General features: G+C 40.7%; 1 protein-coding gene and 1 long non-coding RNA gene across 6 annotated transcripts in view; both read left to right on the top strand.

Moving 5' to 3' along the window:
* Nucleotides 1-26,965, top strand: part of LOC146327339 (RNA-binding protein Musashi homolog 2-like) — a 386,994-nt gene that overhangs the window by 348,870 nt on the left and 11,159 nt on the right. For 3 of the 5 annotated variants that reach the window (XM_084716753.1, XM_084716752.1, XM_084716751.1), the window contains exons 11-12: nt 13,078-13,200; nt 17,218-17,421. In XM_084716753.1, the coding sequence (XP_084572879.1) occupies nt 13,078-13,200; nt 17,218-17,421 (327 nt within the window). The remainder of the gene's footprint in view (nt 1-13,077; nt 13,201-17,217; nt 17,422-26,965) is intronic. The other 2 variants (XM_084716755.1, XM_084716754.1) reach the window with 1 other exon arrangement.
* On the top strand, nt 6,203-9,018 carry LOC146327340 (uncharacterized). Its single transcript, XR_014769959.1, has 3 exons — nt 6,203-6,533; nt 8,167-8,314; nt 8,528-9,018. It is a non-coding gene; the product is annotated as an uncharacterized LOC146327340 (long non-coding RNA).

The raw sequence follows: 26,965 nt of genomic DNA, 5'->3' as shown, positions 1-26,965 counted from the left end.
GAGACACTGATGCCCAGACCTGGAGTTTCTAATGTTGAGGTGCAGACCGTTTTATTTGCCCAGGGAAATAACCCGTGTATATCCATCCGCGAGCTAATGCTAATGTAGCTATGAGCAGGCTGCATGACAGCATCACTAGGCAGCAGAATAAACACTCAGAGGGCTTCTTCATTGTGGCTGGAGACTTTAAGAAGAGAATCTTAGCAGCTGAAAACTGCCACGGCACAAGCACCGAGGATTGTCAAACTGGAGAAACAGGTCGGTGTCCTGATGGAAAGGTTGGATTTGGCGGAGAACTACAGCAGGCAGAAGGCACAGAGATGGGACAGCCGGTAGATTTCTTTGAATCCTGGCTGCCCCGTGTCCTCAGCATGACTATTAAAGCCAGACGCATCAAACTGGAAAGAGCACACCGCTCGCTGGCGCTGAATTCGGCTCAAAACAAGAACCCTAGATTGGTGATGCTGCAATTTCACACATTCAGGGATAAGCAGAGGGTGATGGAAGTGGCTCGTCATTCCAGTCAAAATGGTGGCCTGATGTATAACGGATCCAAGCTCTCATTCTACAGCAATTTCTCATCCATGGTGATGAAGAAACGCAAGGCATACGTCACAGTGAAACAGCTGCTTCGTATGTCATGTTCTTCCCAGCTACTCTACAGGTAGCTCACAGAGGCTCCAAAAGGAGGTTCACCACACCAGAGCAGGTGCGCGACTATCTACATTCCCTGCCTGCATTATAATTTCCTGGAACACGGATGCAATGTACAGGTTTTCACATCTTTTACATTTATGCTATAGTTTTGAATGCTTTCCTTCCCATGTTGACTGAACTTGTTTGGTGACTTAACTACCAGTTGAAGCTTTATGAACACTTTTTGACCGACTGGTGTGGTTGCTCTAAATGTGAGCATTATTTCTCTCTTTTCACCGATTATCCCAACGCGAAGAACTTATTTAGTTTTCTTCATGTTTTATTTTTTTCTGTGCCAGTTCACTCCAGTCTGTGAGTTTGAAAGCTGTTGGTTTGATGTAAAGTCCCTGCTACTCTGGGGAACAGCCCCCAAGTTGTTTGTGTTTATTATACAGTTGTTTTTAGGTATGTTCTGTTCAGTTATTTTGCTCAGCTCAGGGTACACATGCACATTTACATCACATATTAGTGAGGCATTACCAACTCCTCTGAGGATAAGTAGTCTATGTTTCTGCCATTATGGAATACGTAATGCAAGTATTTAGGAGGTTGGGATTGTGTTATGGGTTTTGCTGTCCATTTTGTTACTATACCACTACAATATTTTATGGCCATGTCTGATCTAAGTACCATTAAGGTCTGCTCTTGGAATATCCGAAGCCTCCAAAGGCCAGCTAAGAGGGCTGCAGTTTTGAATTTTTTGAAAAAAGAGGGTGTCTCTATCGCCTTCCTCCAGGAGACACACCTGGAGGACAAGGACAATATCAAATTGCAAAGGAATTGGCTGGGGCAGGTTTCCTATTCTTCTTTTAATACGGGTGTGGCCATCTTGGTTAGTAAAAATATTTCATTCAGGTCCCTTAAATGTGTTAAGGATGGCCAGGGCCGCTATGTAATTGTTAAGGGAGTACTCTCAGGTAAAGCTGTGACACTTATGAACCTCTATTGTCCCCCAGGCTATTCTTCTGACTTTCTCCCAAACTATTGTCTCAATTACAGATGCAAGTGGTGTTAAATAATTTGACACTAAAACTATTAATAAAGAGTTTGCATTATTTTATGCTAACCTGTATAAGTCAGAACAACCTGGCAATGCCTTACCTCTCATGCACTCATCAAAGGCTTCAGAAGCTCAAAGGGTACAATTAAATGCCCCAATCACAAGAGAGGAAGCACTGCTTGCTTTGAAATCCATGCCATCAGGGAAGGCCCCGGGGCCTGATAGATTTGGGTGTGAGTTTTATAAGGAGTTCACTAATATTCTCTTGGACCCCTTACTGGCTATGTTTAATCATTCATTTGAAAATGGGATCATCCCTCAATCACTTAGGGAGGCAAATATTTCTCTTATACTTAAAAAAAGGAAAGTGCCCTGATAGTTGTGCCTCCTATAAGCCAATAGCCCTACTGAATTCTGATCTGAAACTTTTATCCAAAATCCTAGCCATGCGTTTGGAAAAAGTGCTACCTTATATTATCAAGGAGCACCAGACCGGCTTTATTAAAGGTCGGAATTCCTGTGACAATATGAGAAGGCTCCTTAATATCATCCAGTTATCTCGAGATTACCAGGACTCTGCCCTTGTGCTCTCTCACGATGCCGAGAAGGCATTTAACTGGGTCGAGTGGTCGTACTTGTTTTATGTATTAGAGAAGTTCGGCTTGGGTGAAAATTTTGTTAATTGGGTCCGTGTCCTCTATAATGCTCCAACAGCAGCAGTTCTGACTAATGGGCTAAGATCTAGCAACTTTTCCCTACACCATGGGAATAGACAGAGCGACCCTCTTAGCCCGTTGCTTTTTGATGTTGCTATGAAGCCATTGGGCCAGGCAATAAGGCAGAATGCTCTAATATCTGGTATTCCTGTCGGAAGGAAGGACCATAAAATTACTTTGTATGCGGATGACGTGTTGATTTTTTTTAACAAGACCTGAAACCTTTATTCCCTGCTTGATCCAGACCATCTCAAAATTTGGCATTTTTTCAGGGTATAAAATTAATTTTGCAAAATCTGTGACCATGCCGCTAGGATTGCAAACTTCTGTCCCATGCCTGTCAGTGCCCTTTCCCTTCCGTTGGTCACCCTCTGGGTTTGTTTATTTGGGTGTCTTTATAACACCCTCTTATGATCAGATGTTTAAAACTAACTTCCCTCCTCTTTTGGATGCCATAAGGGCAGATTTTAATCGGTGGCACCCCTTGTCTCTTTCATGGCTAGGTAGCATTGCTTTCATCAAAATGTACATCCTGCCTAGACTACTCTATCCACTGCAAATGATCCCTATTTTATTATCGAACAAGGTTATCAAGGTGCTAGAAGCCTGGCTCAGTTCTTTTATCTGGAGCAAAAGGAAACCTCGATTGAAGATGACAAAACTTCAGATGCCTGGCACTGACGGGGGGTTTAGATTTACCAAATGTGAGACTGTACCAACTAGCAACACACCTCTGGGTGATGGTGGATTGGCTAAAGCTTGACCCTGCCTCCATCTGGCTTGAATCTTCCCAATCTAAATGTCCTTTGTGGAATTTGCTGTGTATCAGAAGCTTTGACTCTGTCAAGGACCTATGTACCAACCCTATCACTTTAAGTACAGTCAAATCCTGGAGATCCATCTGGGGGGGGGCAGATTTTCTTCCAGGCTGTCATGATCAGGGCTTTAAAACCTGGGCCAACCAGGTGCTATCAAAGCTCGGGGATCTATTTGCTGGACAGACTGCTATCATTTCAGCAGCTACAGCAGCGTTATGGATTACATACATTTGAATTTTTTAGGTACCTACAAATAAGACATTTCATTACTAAAGATACCACCTTAACAACCGATAGTGCTACTTCACATATAGAAAGAGCCCTGTCTCTACAAGTGTCTTAAAAATGCATTAGTGTATTTTACAGAGCCTTAAATTTCAATTCACCCTTAACTTCCCAAGCAACTAAGCAGGCCTGGGAGTGAGACTTGGGCATCTCTATCAATGACTCAGATTGGCAGGAGGTGTGGATAAATGCTATGGAAATATCTATTTGTAATCGATCCAAATCTACCCACTTCAGAATTCTGCATCACACGCACATAACTCCCATTCTCAAAAACAAAATGGATGCAAACGTGTCCCCGCTGTGCTCAAAGTGCCACTCTGACTGGCAATTACATTCACTGTTTCTGGTCATGTGTAAAGTTACAAAGGTACTGGTCCAGTACTGTGGATGAATTATGTATTATTTTTGGTGTTCAAATAGAGATAGATCCTGTGTGCCTCCTTTTTATCTTAACTGATCATTACATTGTAAATGTCAAATACAAGAGATTATTTAATTTGCTGACTTTTGCTGCTTGGAAGAATATTCTGCTCTTTCAGATCAAGGACATGGCTCCAACTAAAAAGTCGTGGCACAGTCTTATAATGGAGTGTATGCCCAGTGAATACATCTCATATATACTTAATTCCTCTGTGGACACTTTATACAAAATTTGGAGCCCTTACCTAAAGTACATTGGACCGACACTCTCATCCGTTACACTGCAAGCACTTACTAAACTGGCCTAGTCTGTCATTTTAAATTGTTTATTCTGTAACCAGGGTAACCTTATTGTCTATTGATTTACCTATGCATCTCATGTCATTTGTCTCTGTGGTGGGGAATATGAAGGGGAGGAGTTGGATCCAATACCTTTTTACTTGCTTATTTAATTTTTAGTTTTCATTTCTCTGCCTTTTTTTGGTCCTCTGTCATTCTATCACTGAGCTGTGCTGTTTTGTGTTCTTTATGAAAATTAAATAAAAATATTATTTCAAAAAAAAAAAAAAAAGCACCTCAGCAACATCAGCAAACTCTGCAGTTGAAGGATAGATTTTGTATCTGACAATTTCTAAATTCCAAGCCCTCAAGAATATCTGACTTAAGTTTGGGACTTGGATTGAGAAGAGTGGCACTGTTGTTAAAAGCATCATTGGCCTTCTCTAGCTGGATCTGCACCTCATAGTTGAACTGAGGTATCTGGAAAGTTTTGGGCCATGGCTCTGATCTAAGGGATGATGATCCAGAGGATGTAGATTGAGGGGAGGAAAGTATGTCCGTATCTGCTGTTGAGGAAAATGAAGAACTATCATCTAGTCCATGACATGTAGCAGTTTGAAGAGAGCAGGTTCCTGAACCACTAGGCAAGTAAATGACAGTGCCTTTATCTTTGATTTCTGAAGTATATGTCAAGTTCAGGAAGTCATCAAATTCAATGTCTTTGTATTGCAACCTGAAATCTCCTGAGAAGCCAAAGTGTCTTTGAATTTCTGCTTTGAGTTCATCCATAGTATCCAATATTCCGCAGGGCAGACTCAATTTCGATGCATCATCTATTCCAAGCATGACCCTCAGTGTTTCAGCCATCTTCTGAGAAGAAAAACATGACAAATTACTTGACAATGAAAGGGCTCTAGTGATTAATTTTGAGATTATAATAACCAAGTACTTCCTTCGATGCATCACACTGTACAATGTACAGGGATTAAAAAAAGAAAATTTGTGAGCCTGAAATTTGCCCAGGAGGAAATGCATACAGTGTGTTAAATTAAGTATTATATCTATGGAAACTGGTTTGTGCCTGAAATCAGGTATGGTTCCTGAGTACTTGAAGCTCTGACTGTAAAATAGGCAAATACTGTACAAAGTTTTGTTGTAAAATGTGTCATTGATTTCTGTTTGTGCTATGTTATGTCCCTGTCATCTCATTGGTTTGAGTGAGTATTAAAAAAAATAATATTTTTTTATATACATTTAAAAAAATATTTTAAACCACTTCAAAATGTTTTAATATTTTTAAATCTTGAACAAAATTAGTAAATATATTTTATTAGGGGAAAAATCTCTTAAATACTCTTCAAATGGTACCTCTTCTCAAATATCTGTCTTTTTTAGAATCTATTAAAATCTTTTAAAAATCTCTTTTTAAAAAGCCATCTGTCTCAAAAGTAAAGGTACAGTACGTCATCATTAACTCCGATATGAATTCAATACAAACTGTCAGATGCTTGCTGTGGACATCACAGATAAGTTGAAGTTCTTAAGGTTTTCAATTTCCAAATTTCCTGGTATTAAACGTGACAGTACTCAGTTCGAGTATCTAATAACTATATTTCCAATAAGTATTTTCTTTCTATTCCAAGTACAGGTTCATTTGGTTTTACAATTATGAATGTCAGTATTGTAGCACATTATTTAAAGGGCCCATATTATGCAAAATGCACTTTTTCAAGGTTTTCTAGTGAAAATATGTGTCCCCGGCCTGCCTTCAGACTCCCCTGATATGAGAACAGTCTGCTCTCTCCCTCTCTTGCTTGCTCCACCTTTCAGTGAATGTAGGCCAAAACGCTCCGTTTAGATTTGTGCCCGGCTATGTCGTCATAGCCGGGCAAGCACCTCCTCTGAGTCGGAGACACTCCCTGTGCTGCCTGTCTGTGCCGCCCACTGAAAACCTACGAGTCCGCCTCCCGGTCGCCATTATTTTCTCCAGTAAGGCTACACAGGCAAACTGAGATGTTGAAGGCACAAAGAAAGCACAACAAGTGCTCTGTTGCTGGCTGCAGGAACGAGCACAAATGTCTGCATTTACTCCCGTCATCTGACCCACAGAAGACCCAGTGGATTAATTTTTATTATTAATTTTAAGTGAAAATGTCCTCACAACACCGGTAAAGTGTTGCGTGTGTGTGCGGGTGCTAACCATTTTACTTCGGACTGCTTCTTCATCGACGGTCGGTACAAAGCAGGATTTACTTCAAAACTGAAGCTCAAGGATGGATCAGTACCGACTGTGACATAACTGCAGACATGGCAGCGGTAAGTTTTATCATCTTTATGCTGCTTTACTGTGTATTTAGCCGCTCATCCTGCCGTTAGCATCGCGGCTAATATGTGTAGCATCTACTGTGTGCTCACACGCTGGAGTATAATATTGAGGGAGAGTCATGATAATCTGTGTGAATGTTAAACCTCATGTGAAGCCAGTTAACTTAACAGAATAGTAAATTGGATGCTGGTGACTGTTTTTCATGTCAGTTTTTGTGTGACTTCATACTGCTGGGTTTGTGTTGTCGGCTCTGTTGTTATGGACGCTTCCTCTCTCCTCTGCCTGGCGGTGCTGTGTAACTTAGATTAGCACCAAGCTGCCAACTGTCTCATACCTGAAATGTGTAGCGACCTGCTGCAAGATCAAGCCGAGAAACTAAACTAAATCAGGCGTTGTGATTACCGCAGGTATACAGTTGTGTTTATCTGTGCTTAGAATGTAAGAATCAAAATAATCAGAAAATAAGTTTCATTTCTCCGGTTCAACAGCTTCCTCACCAACACCACCCCCTCCTCTATTCAGTGTTTACGGTGCTTCAACACTGATGCGCTAAAGGACCACAGTACGGTAACAGTAGTCCTGCATTACATTACAAACAACACAGTGGGGGTGCAGGACATGCAGGAGGAGGAGAGGGACACGTCCATAATGACAACTGTTTTGCTTTGATATCAATACAATTCATAAAATCATGTGACTACATGAGTTATCAGTTTTTACTCACAAAAATGTCATTGTAACAATGACCAAGTCACACACATCAGCTGTTATTATAAATATATTAGGCCCATAGCAGTGTATGATTGCATATATTGTCTCAGTAGCATTTGAAAGACTCATGGTGTTGTTACAGTTACAGTGTAATATGATGACATAGTTGATTCTTAATACTTACTGGTTTTGAAATGCTACACTGCAACATATCACATTTATCTTTCATTTGGGCTTTTTTAACTAAGAAGAAATATGTTTCTTATGAATTGTAGGAATTTAAAAAAAAACTGGAGAAGATCAATAAGAAGGACTGTGAGAAGACCCAGTGGTGGATGTGGAGCAGAAACCACATCTACTGGACTGCAGCCTCATCAGCCACCAGGCCAGAGAGAGTGGTGAAATGGACCTCCATCCTGAACCATGTGCAGGACATCCAGAGACATGAAGACACCCTGTTCCCCCAGTGCACACAGACTGCACCAAACAAGGGACAAGAATAAACTGACAGCAGGTGTGTTACTCGTAGTGATCAGAATTATTTTACTAAGATAATCATGCTGACTGATTCATTTAATTGGGTTTATAAATTCATCACACATACCATCATAAGTTATTTGTATTATATTATATTGTAAACATTTTTGTTCTGTTTTAGCAGCTCCTGTCTTCTACAAGCTGGAGAAGGTGCTGACTAACAAGATGACTGTTGCAAAACTGAGCTCCACCACCAGACTTCATCTGTGGAGGTTTTCCACAGCGTCATCCTTTGTTTTGCACCAAAGAATCTTGTTTCCATTTCTTGGAATGCTGTGCAGGTAAATGAAATTGTGGTTACTTTGAACTTGTAAAAATATGTACAGTTGTTCATTATTTACATCTTTGATTTTCTCTGTACTTCTGTACTTTCAGACTCTACCTGGCTGTCATGTATTACAAACTGCTGACAAACCACACATCACATCTGGTGGAGACCACTTCGACCTCTTCAAAGTGCACTTCCTAAAGACCATGAGAGGAGCATGCAGAACAAAACCAGTGGAGACTGAGCCCATGTTTTGTAAGTGTTACATTCTTCTACTTGTCACTAAAATTAAGTCATGTGCATGTTGTATTTACTGTATCACTGTAGCAGTTGTTGTAAAAGTTAAAAAAAAAAAAAGAAGAAATAAAATAGAAAACTAATATATTATATAAATACACACATAAACATAATGCACTGATTTTTTTTTTTTTTTAAGTCTAAACAAAATCTTTGTGTAATATTGCACAGGATATGTGGCCGACTTAATGGACCTCATCTTTGAGAAAGTGTTTCTGGACCTGTTGCCAGACAGGGATGAAGATCCAGAGGACCTGAGTCCACAGTATGAAGAGCCAGACAAGGAGAAGGTCATCGCCAGCTGTGTGTCCTAGTTCAACTAAGAGGAGGTCTGAATCCAACATAGAGTCCCTGGGTGTCAGGAAACATGGTGTGAATCCTAAGAACCAGACAGGCTTTGACGAGGAGTGACGAGGAAACCTCAGCACCAGCTCACAACACTCCGATAGGCTGATACCTATAACGAATGAAACGTGGAAAAGATGTCCAGTTAACAGTTCAGCCTCACAAACATCAATCTTTGATGTGTCAAAGTTTTTTTTTTCAAATGGATTCAGTGAGTCTTTCAGTTTACTGTCATGGATGATAGGTACATCATTTGACATGTTATACGATGTGATATATGCGATTCAATAAATGCCTCACAGTATGTGTAAAACTTGTCTCTTGTTTAATATGAACAGTATCTGCTTATTTTGGGGTGTGTTTCTCCATTCATGGTGTTTAGTGAACACTGTAATGTTATGCCGATTTAAGTAATGTAAAGCAAACTGTAAAAAATCTGACATATTTATCTTCATAAATACAACTAACAATATTGTGAAAATCTTTTCTGTCAGTATTGTGAAATAAACCCTGACACAAAACAGAGGGTCTTACTTCATCCTGAAGAGGTTTATTTTACAATTCTGACCTGCTCACTGTACATTATCCTGCTTAATATACAATGACTTACCATGATCAGAATCAGAAATACTTTATTGATCCCAGGAGGGAAATTGGTAGTGTTACAGTTGCACCCATTCAGGAAAGACTAGTGCAGAGACCTTTGGAGGGGCAGGTGCTAGTGCAGAGACCTTTGGAGGGGCAGGTGCTCAAAGTTAAAAGGGGGTCACGAATTTGCTCCATGGTGCTGATTCATAATCTGCCCTTTATTATTTGTAGTGCTAATAATAAAGTAAAAAATAGGGGTGCTCCCATAGCTCAGTTGGTAGAGTGTCACCCCATCTACTGAGGGTATTGGTCCTCTGCAGCGCTCGCTGGTTCAATTCCCACCTGTGACCCATTTGCTGCATGTCATTCCCCCTCTCTCTACCCCCTACAGCTGAAGATATGACAGGAATGTCATATCTTCAGCTGTACCTATCTAAAAGGCAAAAAGCCCAAAAAATAATAATAATAATAAAGTAAAAAATAATTAAATGATACAGAAATCATGTATTATTTAAATGTATTTGTGCTTTTATTCGGTTTGACTATCCAGTTTGTGCAAGACAGCAAGGTTATAAAAGTTATATATTTTATATTTATGCATATTGTATTGAATTTGTGTGTATATATACAAATGTTATAAACAAGTACTGATATGTTTAAATGAGAGGTTGAGAAAGTCATAATTCAAATTCTTCTAATTATTATTTTTATTGTTGTTGTATTTATACGTAATAGTCCAAAATTATGTGAATATGCATGTACATTGCATAGTTTTAGTGAAATAACAGCCTATGCCTCATTGCCTCTAGAAACATAGGAAAAATACTGCAACTCACTTGACAGTAAAATGATACGTCTCTCTAATGCACATATAGACACAAAAAGAAGCCTGACATACTTTTCCCCCTCAGCACGCTGTGTGTGGTTAACTAGCGGCTATAACTTATGAGAGGTGTGTGCAGAGTCAGACACACACACACACAGGATGCTCACGGATCGTATCACGGTTTTGAGTCACGGATCGGATAATTTTTCAGATCAGCAAAAAAGAAAAAAATGGTGGGATTAGGGTTAAATTATTTTAAAAATGCACTTGTCTTTGATCTTTGTAAGTATCACCATAGTTATGTAATGTAATAATAATGATAATAGTAATGATAATGGTAATAATATTAAAAACTTCAAACTTATACAGTGCTGTATGTACATATATTAGATCATTATACACTGTACAGTATAATACACAACTATGCTCTGTAGTCTGGCTCAATGTCCGGCCTACAGCAGCACATCTGATTGGTTAGAAGTCATAATAAATCAATCAATCAATCAGCAGACACACTGTATCACAGACGGGGTGAGACAGAGCTGCACCGGTGAGCAGAGAGGAGCTGTGTAGAAGTTAGAAGACAGCTGATATCACCAAAGTTTCAATGAACATCACAGTTTTATGATCCGTTTCTTTGGTGATAGCATAGTTACATCAGTGAAAAAAAGTTATGGTCTGGATTTCACTCAAGGCGATGTGACAGCTTTTAAAACCAGTCGCTCTTCACAGAGATGCACTGCACACAGCAGCATCTGTCCTGTCTGTTCACTGTAACTCTGCATTTAGATTTCAGGTGTTATAACTTATACAAAAGTAACAGTGACAGTAAAACTTTGATGCTCAAATGTGGTCCGCGGATCACATGCGTGCCGAACTGTAGAGGGCGATCTGTACGGGACACGGGTCAACTGCGATCAGTTGCTTAGCAGCGCTTAGCTACAGGGCACATCTGGGCACGTCAGGGCAGTGAGGGCACGTCTACGTGGATCATGTGACCAACCGAGGGTAGATCTGAATTATTGTTATTTTGTTTTATTTATTATTTTGGGCCACACAGACAGACTTTCTTACACACACACACACACACACACACACACACACACTTACATAAAACAAACAAACAAACAAAAAAACACTTTGACAAAAGGGCACTTTGGGCATCAAGGGGCAAAGGGGCAGGTGCTTCAGCACCCTCCGCCCCCCCCCGCACGTGCCTGCATGTTCAACAATATGATATATCTTAAAATTCTTTAAATGGCCAACAATTTGGTTCTATTTGACTCAGCTCTGTCACAATATGATACAAAATGATGCAATACAAGACAATGCAATGTGTTAATCTTTACATTTTGATTCAGTTAATGCTACATTTGTAGAGTGTTGTTAGTTGCAAAAAGAAATCCTGATAGTTTTAACTAAATATAGTAACAGTAGAGACAGAGAGAGGGAGACATTACAGTGGTGTTAACATCTTATTATGAGTCTCATGTAAATGAGATACTGTAGCCTAAATGAGAATCTGTGAACAAACTTTAAAACTGTTTAAAATATCAGCATTTTTGCAGTAAGATGATCTGCTGCTCTGTTTCATATGAAGAGTGCTGTGGTTTTGATTAGTGGAGGAACAGTGATGCTCTGTGTTACCTGTTCTCACAGTGACATGACGTCTCTGTGGGTCAGACTCGTGGCTCTGTTCCCTGCTGTCAGACACATTTTGCATAAATGATCTGCAGCAGCGTTTCTCATCTTTCTTATAAAACAAAACTTATTCTACACTTGTGCGTTATTAAAGTTTGGTGGTGCGATACAGTACAATGTCACTTCTGTCACTGTTTTTAGTGTCTGTTTTGAGTAAATGAAGAGGAGATTCAGGAGAGGGAGGAGGGAGCACTTGTTTTGTGTGATCGCGGCAGCAGACGTCCAGTGAGAGCGGTGCAGGCAGAGGCAGGAGGAGAAAGAAAACAGAGGAAAGTTATAGCGGCAGTTTCTTAAGTGCAAAAATGAAACATATACACGTCCTAATGAGATGTATCGGTACGCTAGTGCTGCATCGATTTGTCTCTGATTCATGTTCAGCTTTTTACCGATACAGGTCATCTGCACTTGTATCTTACACATTAAAGTCTGATGCATCAAATGCACGAATTGTTACACCCCTAGTATTTAGTGTGTAACTTCAGCGAGTGTGAGAGTGGGCAAGTGGCTGTCTGTGGTGGAAGAGAGTGATGGTGAATGTGTGCTGAGCAGAGGAAAAGTTTGGCAGTGCAACTGTCATTTTGGCAGTAAATGTACAGTGACGACACTAGGTTTGAATTTAAAGTGAGTGAGTCAGTAAGTGAATAAAGGCTGCAGTTTCTCAAGCCCCAAGTGGAGCTCCTGAGTGTGTGTGTTGTTTCCTAACTTCAGGAATAGTGTTGTGATGACAGTCAGCTTTGTCTATGTTAAGGTAGTTCTGCCTGCAGTGGAGTGAAGTTGAGTTTAGCCATTTTACACAAGTTTTACACACATACCGCCATAATACTATATATCCCGGGAAAGATCAGGAAGGTATGAAGTTGTGTTAAACATAAATACTGCCAGAGCATTTGTGTTTGTGTTCATTTGTCTGTCTGTAGCAGTAAAAATTGATACAAACTACCATGATTGAATCACCTTCGTGTTACATCACTCTATTATTCTAAGTAGAAGTTGTGCGGGGATACATCATTGGATATATGTAGATATTTGCTGAAACTGCAGTAGCTCCACTCAACGACATCAGTACAATTGTGAAATAATCTTTTCACGTTATTTTGAAATATAGAGATTTCAGAAACATTATGCAGTAACAATATGCTTCATGAGTGATACTGAAAATTGACCATGGTGCGAGGGTGTGTGTATCATGCTGTTGTAGCCACAGACAGTAAAGATGAGCAAGAAGGAACAGAAAACTAATAAATGTATCTTTTATTGTCAGGCTTCCCAGCTACAGCATATGGACCTGTGGCAGCGGCGGCAGTAGCAGCAGCTCGTGGCTCAGGTAGGGGGACCCGTGGAAGAGGTTGCGGCTACATGGCATACGGGCAGAATGCAGGGGCAGGTAAATGCTCTGTCGGTATTCTGTGTGGCCTGACGCTCTCTCTCCATGTAGTTTCTCATTTCTCTGGTCTTCCTTGCTTTTCTTCAACCTAACACCTCACACATACACTGTAACACATTAAAGACCCCCTCCAGTGAAACTCAGGTTTTTTGACCTTGTTAACATGTCCATGTGGTGTTAGACATGTCAGAAACAATATAAGCAGTAGGCTCTATGTCTGCTCATTTCTTCCTTTGAGACTGCAGTGACCAAAGGCAGTCTAAAAAAAAACTGATTCAGTCAGGCTAGGGATATGACGTTAATCGAAGGGGTGGTGCTTTATATATCATTACTAGCGACATGTAGGAAGTTACTGTGATTAGCCAGCTCAACAGAAGATAAGCCAGGTGCAGCCACTTAGGGTTAGGGATCGCGGTTGGAGGTGTGGAGTGTGTGGACTATCTGTATATTCATGACCCCCTTGAATATCAAATGAAGCCAAGGTGTAAAGCTATATTTAAGATATTTGATATTATTTTTGTTTATTTTTTTAAGGTTTTATTTTTTATTTTTTGGACAGCTGAAGATATGACAGGAAAGGGGGAGAGAGATGGGGGATGACATGAGGCTATCAGTCCTCTGCAGCACATTTGCTGCAGAGGACTGATAGCCTCAACACATGGTGCGCTCGCCCTACCAACTGAGCTATAGAGGCACCCCCATTTGAAATTATTTTGACAAAAAAAAACACAGTTTACTTACTTACTTACATATTACTTCTTGCAGAGCATTTCATATGACTGGAGGTGGATGTTAGCATTTGTTGTATACTGCTTATAAAGTGGAGGGAGATGGTGGACTTATTTGATTGGACTCTACTTGCCAGCTCTCTGGTTGGATTATGAATGGATGGATTATAATTATTAGAGTGTTAGCACTTCCTTCTATTCACTTCCCTTTACCTTTGTCTGGTACAGCATTTACAAGAAATCTATCTATCTATCTATCTATCTATCTATCTATCTATCTATCTATCTATCTATCTATCTATCTATGTGTAGCATAGCTTCACATCTTTTATATTCATCCATAGCCTGTATAACTATTTATATTCCTAAATATCTTGACTGACTAGTCCTGCATTGTGTGCTGCAGTGTGAGCACTCACAGCCACCTGATAGATCTGTCAATTCTTGGTTTTTGGTTGGGCAAAAAAATACCCCCAGAGACAGGACAGTGTTTTCAGTTGGACTTTGAAATGACCCATCCATACCGAATTCTCATAAACATGATGGCTGTCTTAACTGCATTTACACAGGGCAGGAACTCTGCTGGTGCAAAACTAGTCGTAAGACAGATAAGAGGAACAATGGTCAAAACTGATGCAAAACAAAATGCCATGACTTCAGGCTGACCATATATCAAACTCCAAAACACTCAATCCTCCTTTCCCCATAAGGCAATTTGATAGGGCCTCTTTATTAAACTCTCTGTCTGGTAAATGTCCGTCTTTAACTCCACACCTGAAGTTTGTAACACAGGCTTACAGAATTGAAAAAAATGTGAACTTCTCTTTTAACTATTTTTGTGGTATACAGGTATGTTTCTTTAAAGCTACTTGTGAGGATGGGGACCTCGGGAACACTGGTTTGGGTAGGACAACTATGGAAGCAAATGATTCCAGCCAGAGAATGAGGTCTGAGAGGTTACTTTAATTTTCAAAGTAGGCGATTACACAAGTGATTGAGTGTGTTTCTGAAATAAAAAAAAGGAAAAATATCTCACAACTCACTTCACCAAATAATATGAATTCACAATACTACAACTCAAAGTTTACAACAATCTGCTCAAACAATCATCCATGCAGGCGTTTTGACATGAACTCAGAGAACCAAAGTTATATCCGTAACCCAACGTTCACTCATCAATTAAGGGAGCGCATGTATGACGCAGCAATAAATTACAAATACAAACTAAAAATACAGAAAGAAGGGCAGGATAACACCAAAACAAACTTGCCCTACAGTCGAAGACACAGGAGCAGGATCTTACCTTACTCACTAACGCACGTCAATCAACAGGGAGGAAAGAAAAAGGTTAATTGTCCCTGCAGGCTGAACTGAGATGTGGCTGTCCCGAAGCTGGTGCCGGGAATGAGCAGGTGAGTGCACACTGTGCAGGTCCGTGCACACAGGGGCTTTCCTACACTACTCGTACTGACTGATGGATCATTTCAGAACCTTTTTAATTAATTTATTTTATTCTAAGTTGAACTCTATGATCTCAGCTACAAAGGGATTATTCTGTCCCTGCAAAAACATTATCCTTAAGGTAAATGAGGGTCTTCTTCAGTCACACTGTATAATAATGTGTCCCTGTGTCAGACCATGTTCTTTGGCCTCCAGTACAACTATCTCTTAAACCAGATTCTCTGGTAGTGGTTCTGTTAGTTCCTGTGGTGCTGAATCCCCAGAGAAGCTCTTGTCCTACAGACTGGACATGTTCAGTTTGTTGTCATGACGTGGACGAATCTGATCCAGATGTCGTTTCACCAGCTTATCATCCTGTGTTTCCACACTCCAAAATACCAGGCCTGTCCTCTCAATTAGAACTGCTGAAATCTACTTCTGTCCCAAGTATCCCCTCACATATACTGACTCATATACTGGAAGTATCAGATATAGCTGGGCCCTGATCCTCCAGTTCATGAGCAGCTCATCAGGTGTGGCTCTGGTTGAGGTCTGAATTAATAAAATATAGAAACCATCTGATGCCATACACTTTATGCTGTTAAAATAACTATTAATTTAAGGAAATTAATTTTTCCCCGCCACAATTTTTGCCAGAATTCACTGATTTTTCAACACCCACAGAATATTCAGTTCTATGAATATGCTAACATGGAATATATCCAAGAAAGAACAAATCTTATTGTTTCAGACACACAAAAAAAATTTGTTCAAGCTCCATTCATTCTTTTCTATAGATATATATATATGTATTTATAAAACTTGAATGTTGGTTGCATCAAAAAAAATCCACTTTTCAGACAAAAAACTGAGAAAACAACATGTTTGTGAAAGAGACATTTTTAGAAGAAGAAGAAGAAGAAGAAGAAGATCAACTTCATGCTTTTATTTTTATTTTTATTTTTATCACTTCATACTACGTGTGTGACATCACTGTCACCAATGTGGTTAAAATTTGCCTCCCACCTGAAACACCTGACAGGCCCAGAGCTGGAGTGCTGTCTGCCCCGGCTGTTGCACGTGTCCCAGGGCTACAGCAACCCTGCCCTCTGTTTGGCCTCTGTGTCCAGGTCATGATGCTCTCTAACCTGCAGATTTGCAACTGAGCACCGATTTTTTCATACTAGATAACACCATCTTCTTCTGCTGTTCATTTCAGCAGTTGTCTTCTTTTTCGAGTGACAGTTTTGTCAGATGATGTGTCATAGTGGCCTCTACTGACTCGCGGTGAAAACAGCAATTGACGAGATATGTCATCAATTGCCAAGAAAGGATTAATGTAGTATTTTAAGCTCATAGGATATTTGTTTAGGCCACATACTTGTTCTTTAAAGTGAGAATATTTTAGGGAACATAATAATTGGAGCAATTTAAGAGATACAAATTATTAATTAAATTGGTGCTGGTTCTTAGATGATACTATGTCGCCTTTGTAATACAGTGCACATGGCAGAGTGCATTAGGCTGGATGATATGTAGTCCTCAGTCTCCAGTGGTGCTAGATGGACTTGTATATACAGCAAGAGAATTTATTAGTCCTGGCGAGTTTCTACTATTTTTTTCTTGAATTATGCTAGGTGAGCATTCTCTTTTTCTCAACAGATTTTAACTGATGTGTTTGTGGATCACAACAGTGGTCAGGCTTGACAGCAGGGGGAAATGACAGGAAGACATCAACACAGAGACTATAAGGAGAAAATCAAGGTCACATTTAAAGTCAATGATAGAGTCCCAACCCGTTCCTTTCCCTCTTCCTCCTCCTCTTACCCCACCCTCCCCTGTCTCCCAGGGTTTCCTGATTATGGGTTGTATTCCATGGCTGGGGCCAACAATGATGTGCGGGGAGGAGCGCCCTACTCCCTGCCCGACTATGGCTCCCTGGGGGCTCAGGCAGCTACTCAAATCCTACCCAGTGAGCATGCCAACTCGGCCTGCAACTCTCCACCCTCCCTTCAACACCACCTGCACAGTCCGGACCCTTTTAAGAGCCCAGGTGTGTATTTCCATGTCTCTCCACCTCTCACACATGCATGTCAACTAGTGTGGGTGGTAACAATAAAGAAGACATGACACTGTGTGGCAATACTGACAGTTTGCCGAGAAAATAGTACATGCTTTTCGTAATGATGCCTTTGTAAAATTCTTTATTTGATTTCTGTTCTTGTGTTATTCAATCTGTGTCATGGATTTGGTTTTTGCTGGTCATTTCCTGTTTTATTTTTGTAGTCCTGGTCATCCCTCATGTGTCTTTACTTCCTGTCTTTGTTCTTTTCCCACTCTTTTTGATTATCATTGGTTTCATCTATCTGTCCATCTGTGTCTTATTTGGTTCTGTCTATTTAGTCCCTGCGTTTTCTGTGTTTCTTTGTCAGTTCGTTTGTTACCCATGCCTGTCATCCAGCATCTCCTGTGTTGTCCGCCTATGTTTGGACCTTGCTTTATTTTTCCCTGGACTGTTTTTGTGTTTGCCTTGATTTTTACCGTCCTGTGTTTTCATAAGCCTTTGTTTCATTTGTTCACTTTATTAAACTTTTGCAGCCAAATCCAGTACAATTGAAGTGAATGGTGACAAGTTTTTTACACTTTTCCTTAGTCGTGTCTGGAAGGGAACCCTTGATTTGCGAAACTCTCGAGAGATTTTTGTATGTTGTTCCCTCATTGTGACATTAAAACAATCACTCTGGCGAGATCTTCCACAGGACTGGGGTTGCCTTCAAGACTCGACCATCAGTTTCTCCCACCTCTTCTTGTGTCACTTCCACTCACCTGTGGTCTCCTCTGCCTGCAACATTGCATACAACTGTTATCTCATTGGTTGTGCTTCAAAAAGTCAGTGGCAAACAAGGTCAGAGTTCAAGTAATTTGAACTTTGAGCAAAGGGGTCAGCAGCAGATCCGAGCAGCGTGCCACACAGAGGGTAGCAGTGCCACTTGGTTGAGCACCACTGCTCTTTCTATAGGAAAACAATGGGACGGCCAGCACATCATGTGTTGGGACCTTTAAGGGCCTGAGCACCACAACTGATGGAATTACACATTTAGCCACATGAAACTTGGTACACTCATCAGTTGCCAGTTTTGGCGATGGGATGGTTAAATGGTTTGACCACACAGTCACAGTACCATATTGTACTGTGGGCCTACAGTACTATCTGGTTGGTGATGATGAGTTTCTAATAAAAGAGCAGTGCAGGTATTGCAAATGATATTAAAATTCTGCATACCCCCTTCAATGATCTCTTTTTTTGTTATCAGAAATGTTCATGTTTCAGAAACGAAGTTTGTGTGCCTCTTGTTTACTAAGAGACCAATCACACCAGACACACCTGACAACGTTTTCTTTTCATAGCTTTGTTTTAGCTCATCCATTGCCAAATACAAACATTGCATACTGTCCTTCTCCCTAACATATACTTTATTTCCCTGTACAGTATGGTGTAATACATTTTACTCCTCTAACACATGACTCTAGCCAGGATGCACAATATGGGTGGTGGTCTGCAGTTCTAACCATCCTCAGTATTACCCCCCTTCTGCTGAAGTGAGCTCAAGAAATCATGCTCACCCCTGCAATCTTTTAATGCACATTACCCACAACACCCTGTGTAATTTCTTCAGCTGGCTAGGTTCAATATTCCAAGCACTTTGGGGAAGATAATCACCAAACATATATTTAAAAGAGGCTGGAGATTGAGCAGTGGGAGTTATGGAGAGGATAGGGATGTGGGTGTGGTGAAGTAGAGAGGCTCTCCTAGTGACAGGTGTTGATTAGATGAGGGGAGTTGTGCCCAATTCCCCTGTGCAATTTTTGTCGGCATTTATAAACTGTCTGGCATTCATATGTGAGGGTTCTGCAGTGCAACAGAGAATAAACATGAGAAGCTGAAGGTGAGGCAAGTTGTTTTTTTGCTTGTTTGTTTTGTTATATATACAGGGAAAAAAAGCTTTAAATGCACTGGGAATAGACTGTAGATTTAAACCTATGAAGAGCAGGATTCACTTGATTGTTGTATACATTTCCACACACTCCTAACTGTCCATTAATGCACAAACAAACTGGCCATCTAAAACAGTAAATGAAAGGTAGTTGCACATTTCTGCTTCTATTAATTTCAGCTAATCAATATTATATATGGTTATGTTATATTCTATGTAAAAAAAAAACATAAAAAGACATTATAAACATTGTGCCTCATGTAAGAACATTTTCATATTCCTCTCTTAAAGGAGGTGTGTAATTGTCAGTGACATCTAGCAGTCAGAATGCAAATTGCAACCAAGTGAATTTCCTCACCACCACTCCCTTTCAAGCGCAGAGGCTGTCATGTGACAAAATGGCGTAACACTCGCATTAGAAAGTGTTTCAAGCAATGAGGTTTGTTCACAGATAATTTTAGAAAATGTATTTTGTTGTTAGTCTCTATAGGTCACAACTTTCATGTAAAATGGTGAATATGACTGTTATTTGCTCTATAATATGGTCACATTTTGGTGAGCGGCTTTGTATGGTGATATACGACGACCCTGGCAAAGTAATTATAGTTGTTTAGTGTGATAGTATGATAGTTACGGCTGGATGCATATTTATCCCCGTTTAAAGAGTCAAAGTCTTGCTAACGGATTGGGGGTTAGAGGGTGAGGAGGAGGGAGAGGACGACAGAGAGCAAGAGGGCGAGAAAGAAGAAGCAGAGAGGCCGAGGTTACAGTACAGTCAGGGCCAGGTGCTGGAGGGTGACCAGAGTGAAAGCTTCGCTGGAGGATGAAGGGGAGCGATTTGAAGCTTTCCAAAGGAACTGGAGAGAAGTAATGAAGGTATGTATTTAGAAAATTATTTTGTTATATTCCTGGTCTGAGCGATATTAATAATACTAATTCAACACCAAGTTATATTTACTGTTCTGTGCTTTATATGTAGTGGTGTTACTGTTGTGTGGTTTGATGAGTAATCTCAGAATAACGTGTAATCTTAGAGTAACGTGAGTCATCATTACCTGGGACGTTACTGAATGATAATAAATACTGCAGAGGAACAGCATTATGCAGCACATGTTACTCTGAGCAACTCTGAACAGTCTGTGCATCATAAACTGCAGTGATATTAGCATATTACCAACATAATATCAAACATGTCATTAACCTTGAATGTATTTTTCCTGTGTATTATTTCTTCAGAGACTTGTTGAAGACCCTGGAGGAGCACAGGCAGCTCACCACACAGCTCCTGAGGAGGCAGCAGGACTGTTTGATGCCCTGATGATACATCAGCTTAGACATGGTGCCCCACCTTTTACTGGAGTACCAGGGTGTCATGGTGTACTTGTGGTAACTGCAGGAACATGTTGAGGAGGCCTGGGGTTGACAACAGGGAGTACCAACACACAGCCTGTAGGCATTTTATTTTTTGGCAACATGGCTCTTTAGTGCAGGGAAACCGACTTATCATCCCCAGCTGCTGAGTTTGGAGCATCAGGGACAAGTTCTCTGATCCCACTGGACATCGGACAGGTTTCATACCCAGAATCCAGTTTCCTTCCAGGCCCTCTGGAGTGTCAATACAGGACCACAAGTACTCACTTGCCTGTGTATATATCATCAGGGAATCAACCAAAAGTTTTATTTGTTCTAGATTATACTGATTATTTATTTCTGTATTGCAAAGTATGTTCCATATTTTCATATTTTTCTGCTAATATTACATATATAGTTTATGTATTCAGTCCATTATTTATTATTCAATGTTATATTGAATTGCAAGTGTAGTTAATAAAAGATTATAATTAGATATACCTGCTGTATTTATTGAAATTATACACATATGAATATGTACTTTTATATTAGGTTCTTTCCTGGAGTGCTGTTATATTTTCATTACCACTTCAGGTTTCACAGGTTTCCTCTTCATAGGAGGTGATGTTACAGAACGTTTGTCATAGCTGGAGAATGTTAAAGAAGATATGAGCTACATGACACAGTCACACACCTGTAATACGTCCTGTTACGTCGGACATACATAACCGCACTAAATTATAGCTATAACTCATAACCAGCAGTCAGCTACAGCCACATTAGCTCTACACATTTATAGACAATAACTTCGAGCAGCCATGAGCTGATCTCAGTAACGCCACCAGATATTTCAGCTCCTGATCATACTTTTGAAACAACATGCAAAATTACAATCATGGTAACAAACATATGATCGACAGAAACATGGGATGAAATGCTACTTGTGTGAGTAATAAAGTGAAATTACGTGTATAGGATGAATTACCTGTCCAGCAAAAAAGAGGTAACTTTGGTGTTACTGTGAAAACAGTCCCTCATCAGTAATTTCCATGTGGTAAACGCCACACCGATATTAGTCCTTGTTTTCTGCCATCTCCTGTCATGCTGCCATTTGGTTTCTTCATGTTTTCGCTTCTTTGAGAAGAAGAGTTCACAGTCCGTTGCTTTTTCTTGTGGTAAATAACAACTATCATCCACTGGTCAAAACTGTGGTTGTCAGCCTTCCGAAAAAAAGATAGTTTGGCAGTAAACACCACTGTCCATCCTCCTCTTCGTCGTCCGTATACTTATGTATAATATATTCCATTTATGTCAATAAATCTCTGTAAATATTACACACTGGACCTTTAAATGTCTTACTTTTTTTCGCACAAAGGGCTCTTATGATCATGCCACATCAGTTTCAGCAAAGGCTTACAACTTCAGTTAGCTGTGTAAATGATCTGTATTTGAGTACACATGCATGAGACTTGTGTAAATTAACTCCAACAGCTCACTGGAACACAGATCTAACCATTTCTCCCTCAACAGACTTGTGGATAGAAATGAATAAAAAATATTTGTGCAATGACATCCGATACAAACCTACAGCTTCTCTGTACTATTGCATTATTGTTTTTTTCTTTGTTTGTTTTACCTTTGTTGTATTATTACTGACATTGTATTGTTGTATCTATTTCTTCTATCACCTGTTGAGGCTGATACTAGCCCATCTACCTTGACTGGAAAACACTCTGGCTCACCAGCTGTTGTTTTCCCATTTCTAAAGCATGCCCTGGGCTTGGGACAAGACTCCACTGATGGTGGAGAGGCCCCACCGAATCAATTAAAGACAACCTTATCTTTTATTCTTCTGCCCAAGCAGGAAGACTGATCATCCTTAAATTCCTGAGTTATCAGCAGAAGATGAAAGTGATGCCAGAGAAAACTGGATATCAGATATACAGTATGTCACAAGAGTGAGTACATCCCTCACATTTCTGCAACCATTTTATTATATCTTCTCAAGGGACAATACTATAGAAATGAAACTTGGATATAGAGTAGTCAGTGTACAGCTTGTATAGCAGTATAGATTTTCTATCCACTGAAAATTACTCAACACACAGCCATTAATGTCTAAATAGCTGGCAACACAAGTGAGTACACTCTTAGTGATACCTGTACATGTCCTTCAGACATGCAAAGCCACCTGTCCTATTCATCATGTTCACGTTTTTGCCTGCTTTACTGAACCATACAAATTTGTGTGTCATGGATTAGAGCTGTTAAATTTGGTGCTTCGGGTACAATTCTCTCATATTGGCCACTGGATGTTCAACATGGCACCTCATGGCAAAGAACTCTGAGGATGTGAGAAATAGAATTGTTGCTCTCCACGAAGATGGCCTAGGCCAGAGGTCACCAACTATATTTGTCAGAGGCCCAGAATTTTACCGGGCAGTCACCTTGGGGGCCAGACCCTCAAATAAAAATTAAATAAAAATCAAATTTTGGCATAACATTATTATTTATATATTTTTTCCATTTCATTACAAAACTGAAGGCATTTTTAGCCTTTATGAGACAGGCTCCTATCACCTATACCACAGTCAACCACCAGGAGTGATAGAGATATTTGGCCTTAACTCAATTAAGTCAACTTTACTTATAGAGCACTTGAAAAACAAACACCGTGGAAGTGAAACGAAAAGGCCTCTTAACACAGGTAAAATGGCACTCTCAAAGGCCATGAAACGAAAAGTTGATGTGGAAAACAGATCCTTTAATAATGACTGGACTGAAAAGTACGCATTTATCATGCCAACCTTCCGAAATGCGTCACCTGTATGCCTCATTTGCAACGAAACTGTTGCTGTTGCAAAAGAATATAATCTGCGCCGTCACCACAACACTAAACATACAAATTTCAAGGATTCATATCCTGAGCAGTCAGAGGCCCGTCAGAGAAAAATCGCCACATTGAAATCTGCCTACTCCCGTGCAAGTGGCATTATTACTCAAACTTTAACTGATCAAGAGAGAGTAACGTGTGCATCTCTGCAGGCTGCCTGGGTGCTTTGCAAACATAACCAGCCTTTCACGGAAAGTGAGGTTTTAAAGGAGTGCATGGTCACCGTTCTGGAGGAACTTGCCCCCGACAAATCCATGGACAGAGTTATTGCATCTGTCAAACAAATACCTCTCTCTGCTTCAACTGCTGCACGTTGTGTACACGTCTTGGCAGAGCATGTCCAGCAAGCTGTCATTGACGGGATCAAGGAAGCCAAATACATTTCACTGGCTATTGATGAGTCCACTGACAACACGGATATTTCACAGTTGTGCGTTTTTGTCAGATACTTTGATGGCAAAGATTTCCGAGAGGAGCTGCTGGCATTGCTTCCGCTGGAGGACAACACCACTGCTGACATCATCTTTAGAAAACTGGAGGATGTTTTTAAAAGCCATGGATTGTCCCTGGATAAAATCAACCTGACAGTGACAGATGGTGCACCTACCATGATTGACAAAAACAAGGGTCTGGTGAGCAGAATAAAGACTGTCGCTCCTAAAACTAACGCACTTCACTGTATTATCCATCAAAGCGTGCTGTGCGCAAAGCTAAGCGGGGAGTTCAAAGAGGTGATGGAGAAAACAATGAAAATTATTAACCACATCAGAGGAAATTCAAGCACGCAGCACCGCCTGTTCCGCAAATTTGTGCTCGAATCCCAGGCTTCTCATGATGACCTGTTACTCCACAATGACGTGCGCTGGCTCAGTAAGGGCAAAGCACTGGAGCACTTCGTTGAACTCCGTGCCCAAGTAGTGGATTTTTTGAAACAAAGTAAATCAAAAGCGGCAGCTGACCATCTCCGCATCACGCAAGACAGAGAATACATGTGCAACGTTGCATTTTTAACAGACATTTTCTCCCATTTGAATACACTTAATCTCCAGCTGCAAGGAAAAGAAAAATCAGTGGTAGATTTGGTGGAAAAACTTGATGCCTTTGGGAACAAACTTGATCTGTTCCATGCAGATTTGTTGTCAGAGAGGCTGCTGCACTTCAACACACTGAAGATGGTGGGAGAAAGCAACGTAACAGACAAGATGAAGATATTCATCACACAATTAAAAGACAACTTCTCTGCTAGATTCGATGACTTTTTCATTTCCAGGGATGTCATTGGATTTGTGCGTGACCCATTCACCATCAGCCCAAGTGGAGAATTCCCCACAAACGTGGTTGCAGATGCCATTGGACAAGGCGGCCATTCAGAGCGAGCTGGTTGAAATCCAGGCCGCAGGCGACATGAAGGCTGCTCTCCGTGGTGCTCCGTTGGGTGTCTTGTCCCGAGGACTATGGCACATTGAAGACGCTGGCAATGTATGTGCTCACCATGTTCGGTTCAACCTACACCTGCAAGGCTGCATTCTCCAAGATGAACTTGATGAAAACACACGAGAGGAACCAACTGTCAAACCAGTCTTTGGAGGACTGTTTGCGCATAAGTCTGACAGCGGCCAAGCCTGATGTGAAAAAGTTGGTGTCAGAGGGGAAATGTAACTTAAGCCATTAAGCAGTGTGAGTAGCCCATTTCAGCTATTTTAAGTTATGCCAGTTGGTTTTTCCTCCTTTTTTGTCCTGAGAAGTCTACTAGTTTGAAGCTTGTTATTGAGACTTTGAAATAAAAACCAAATGTTAAGTAAGGGCATGAGGAAAAGTTATGTTAAAAAAAAAAGAACTGTGTGAAACAATAAATGTTAAACAGTGCAGCGAGTCTGTCCTCATTTTGGAATGTAGCCTAAATAGAGTCATAAATGGTGGGGATTACTGATAGTTAAGAGTCTCAGTTGTTGCTGTTTTCAGTTGCTTTAATAGTGTGGACCACATGATATTTTCTCTTTGATCCTCACATTTTTGGAATCCAGTCGTGGGCTGGATTGGATGGTTTGGTGGGCCGGATTCGGCCCGCGGGCCGCCAGTTGATAATCACTGGCCTAGGCTATAAGAAGATTGCCAACACCCTGAAACTGAACTGCAGCACGGTGGCCAAGGTCATACAGAGGTTTAACAGGACAGGTTCCACTCTGAACAGGCCTTGCCATGGTTGACCAAAGAATTTGAGTCCCTGTGCTCTGCATCATATCCAGAAGTTGGCTTCAAAAAACAGACGTATGAGTGTTGCACACATTGCTGCAAAGGTTGAAAAAGCCTGTCAGTGATCAGACCATACGCACACTGCATCAAGTCAGTCTGCATGGCTGTCATCCCAGAAGGAAGCCTCTTCTGAAGCTGGCTCACAAGAAACCCCGCAAACAGTTTGCTGAAGACAAGTGTCCAAAAGCATGAATTACTGGAACCATGTCCTGTGGTGTGATGAGACTAAGATAAATTTGTTTGGCTCAGATGGTGTCCAGCATGTGTGGCGGCACCCTCATGAGGAGTACAAAGACAAGTGTGTCCTGCCTACAGTCAAGCATGGTGGTGGGAGTGTCATGGTCTGGGGCTGCATGAATACTGCTGGCTCTGGGGAGCTACAGTTCATTGAGGGAAACATGAATTCCAACATGTACTGTGACATTCTGAAGCAGAGCATGATCCCCTCCCTTCGGAAACTGGGCCACAGGGCAGTTTTCCAACATGATAATGACCCCAAACACACCTCCAAGATGACAACTGCCTTGCTGAGGAAGCTGAAGGTGAAGGTGATGGAGTGGCCAAGTATGTCTCCAGACCTGAACCCTATTGAGCATCTGTGGGGTATCTTCAAACGGAAGAAGGAGGAGCGCAAGGTGTCTAACATCCACCAGCCCTGTGATGTCATCATGGAGGAGTGGTAGAGGATTCCAGTAACAACCTGTGCAGCTCTGGTGAACTCCACGCCCAAGAGGATTAAGGCAGTGCTGGAAAATAATGGTGCTCACACAAAGTATTGACACTTTGGGCACAATTTGGACACGTTCACTGTGAGGTGTACTCACTTGTGTTGCCAGCTATTTAGACAATAATGGCTGTGTGTTGAGTTATTTTCAGAGGACAGTAAAATCTATACTGCTATACAAGCAGTACACTGACTACTCTAAGTTATATCCAAGTTTCATTTCTATAGTATTGTTCCTTGAGAAGATATAATAAAATGGTTGCTGAAACGTGAGGGGTGTACTCACTTTTGTGACATACTGTAGTTCATTAAACTCATCTTAATAAGTCAGAACATTTTAAATTCAGAAGTGACTGGCTTGGTAAAACTATTCAACATCTTA

The sequence above is a fragment of the Lutjanus erythropterus genome, chromosome 4, assembly GCF_056507025.1.
Source record: "Lutjanus erythropterus isolate fLutEry1 chromosome 4, fLutEry1.hap2, whole genome shotgun sequence".
Lineage (NCBI taxonomy): Eukaryota > Metazoa > Chordata > Actinopteri > Lutjaniformes > Lutjanidae > Lutjanus > Lutjanus erythropterus.
This window is presented reverse-complemented; position numbering and strand designations above follow the sequence as displayed.